The sequence below is a fragment of the Nicotiana sylvestris genome, chromosome 4 (assembly GCF_000393655.2).
Source record: "Nicotiana sylvestris chromosome 4, ASM39365v2, whole genome shotgun sequence".
In the NCBI taxonomy this organism is placed as follows: Eukaryota; Viridiplantae; Streptophyta; class Magnoliopsida; order Solanales; family Solanaceae; genus Nicotiana; species Nicotiana sylvestris.
Genome location: NC_091060.1, coordinates 23,205,798 through 23,207,390, shown reverse-complemented (window position 1 = coordinate 23,207,390; position 1,593 = coordinate 23,205,798). Strand labels below are relative to the sequence as shown.

The window sequence follows — 1,593 nt, the reverse complement described above, 5'->3', positions numbered from 1 at the left end:
CCCTTAAATTTCCCACCAGGTTCCATTCAGAAAGCATGGCACACAATTCATCAACATCTTCATGTTTTTCAACCATGTTTGCTTGACCCTTTTTCTTGACTTTCTTTGGAGCACGGCACATTGTAGATTTGTGCCCAGCTTTCCCACAGTTGTAGCAATTTCCGTTGAACCGCTTCTTACTTGGGTTGTTTTTTGGTCCAGAAGTCTACTTCATCTTTCTTCTTTTTTGAGAAGTATCCTCACCAATGATTGCTCCAATTATTGTTGAGTTTCCATGGCCTCTCTTTTCAGCAACTTTGTTGTCCTTTCGATTCTCAACCGAACAATGAGATCTTCAAGGGACATCTCCGTGCGTTTGTGTTTCAAGTAGTTTTTGGAGTCCTTCCACAGAGGAGGAAACTTCTCAATCATCGCTGCTACTTGGAATGCTTCATTGATGACAAGACCTTCAGTGAAAATTCTGTTAGTAAAAATATTAAGATTACTACTTTCAACATTAGTATTAATTTGATTTATACCTTCAGCAAGAAGATCGTGAATAATTACTTGCAATTCCTGGACTTGGGTATTAACAAACTTGCTATATACCATTTTGTAGTCCAAAAACTTGGCGGCAACAAATTTCTTCAACTCAGCATCTTCAGTTTTGTATTTCTTTTCAAGCGATGTCCATAATTCTTTTGAAGTCTCCATGCCACTGTAGACATTAACCAAATCGTCTTCCAGTCCGCTAAGAACATAATTCTTGCATAGAAAATTAGAATGCTTCCACACTTCAATCACGAGAAAGCGTTCATTCTCTAGAGTTTCATCGGGCAGAACAGGAACATCTTCCTTGATGAACTTCTGTAGACTTAAAGTAGTCAAGTAGAAGAACATCTTCTGCTGCCACCGCTTGAAATCTAACTCGGAAAATTTTTCGGGTTTCTCTGTTGGTGCCAACGTTGGTGTTCGGCTTGTTGATGCATTGGCACTCACCATTGGAACAGCCTGATTCCTGTTATCATTAGTCATTTCTGTAAAAGAACAACACAAACGTTAAAATTACGTAGATTTTAATCTCCAACGGAATAAAAAACAACAAAGGTTTTAAACTCCAAAACAATGAATATAACACAGATACAAAATAAAAATTAAATTCCATAAGCTTGTTAGTAATCTGTATTTGTAAACTAATTCTATAAAAAATAGAATAATATATAAACATAGAATATAAAGAAACAAAAATCAATTCGAGCCCACTGAATTCATATTGTTTCCTTAAGAAATTTAATCCCCTCCTAGTACCTAAGGTTATGGATTATTTCCTCCCAAGATAGAACGAATTACACACTGGTGTAGTGGTACTTCAAACCCCAGTGTTTCAGCGAACACAAAGTTCGGTAGCAAATCATACTTACTATAGCTTTATTTGATGTTAAAAGTATGCAGAAGGAGGAGAAACTCAGAAAATCGTATTGAAATTCTGAGCAGAATAGACTTGTATTTATAGCCAAAATTGGGCTGAAATCTAAAGAGGTGCAACTCTTTAGAATGGTTGTTTATGCAAAATGGCCATAGCATAAATGTCATAACATAAATGGCTATTTACTC

At 36.1% G+C, this 1,593-nt stretch overlaps 1 protein-coding gene across 1 annotated transcript; it reads right to left on the bottom strand.

Annotated features, from left to right (window-relative positions):
- Positions 1 to 258: 258 nt before the first annotated feature.
- Positions 259 to 1,014, bottom strand: LOC138889331 (uncharacterized). Its single transcript, XM_070172625.1, has 2 exons — positions 578 to 1,014; positions 259 to 460 (listed from the first exon to the last, which is right to left on the bottom strand). The coding sequence occupies exons 1-2, from the start codon at positions 1,012 to 1,014 to the stop codon at positions 259 to 261; spliced, it is 639 nt and encodes a 212-aa protein (XP_070028726.1).
- Positions 1,015 to 1,593: the final 579 nt, after the last annotated feature.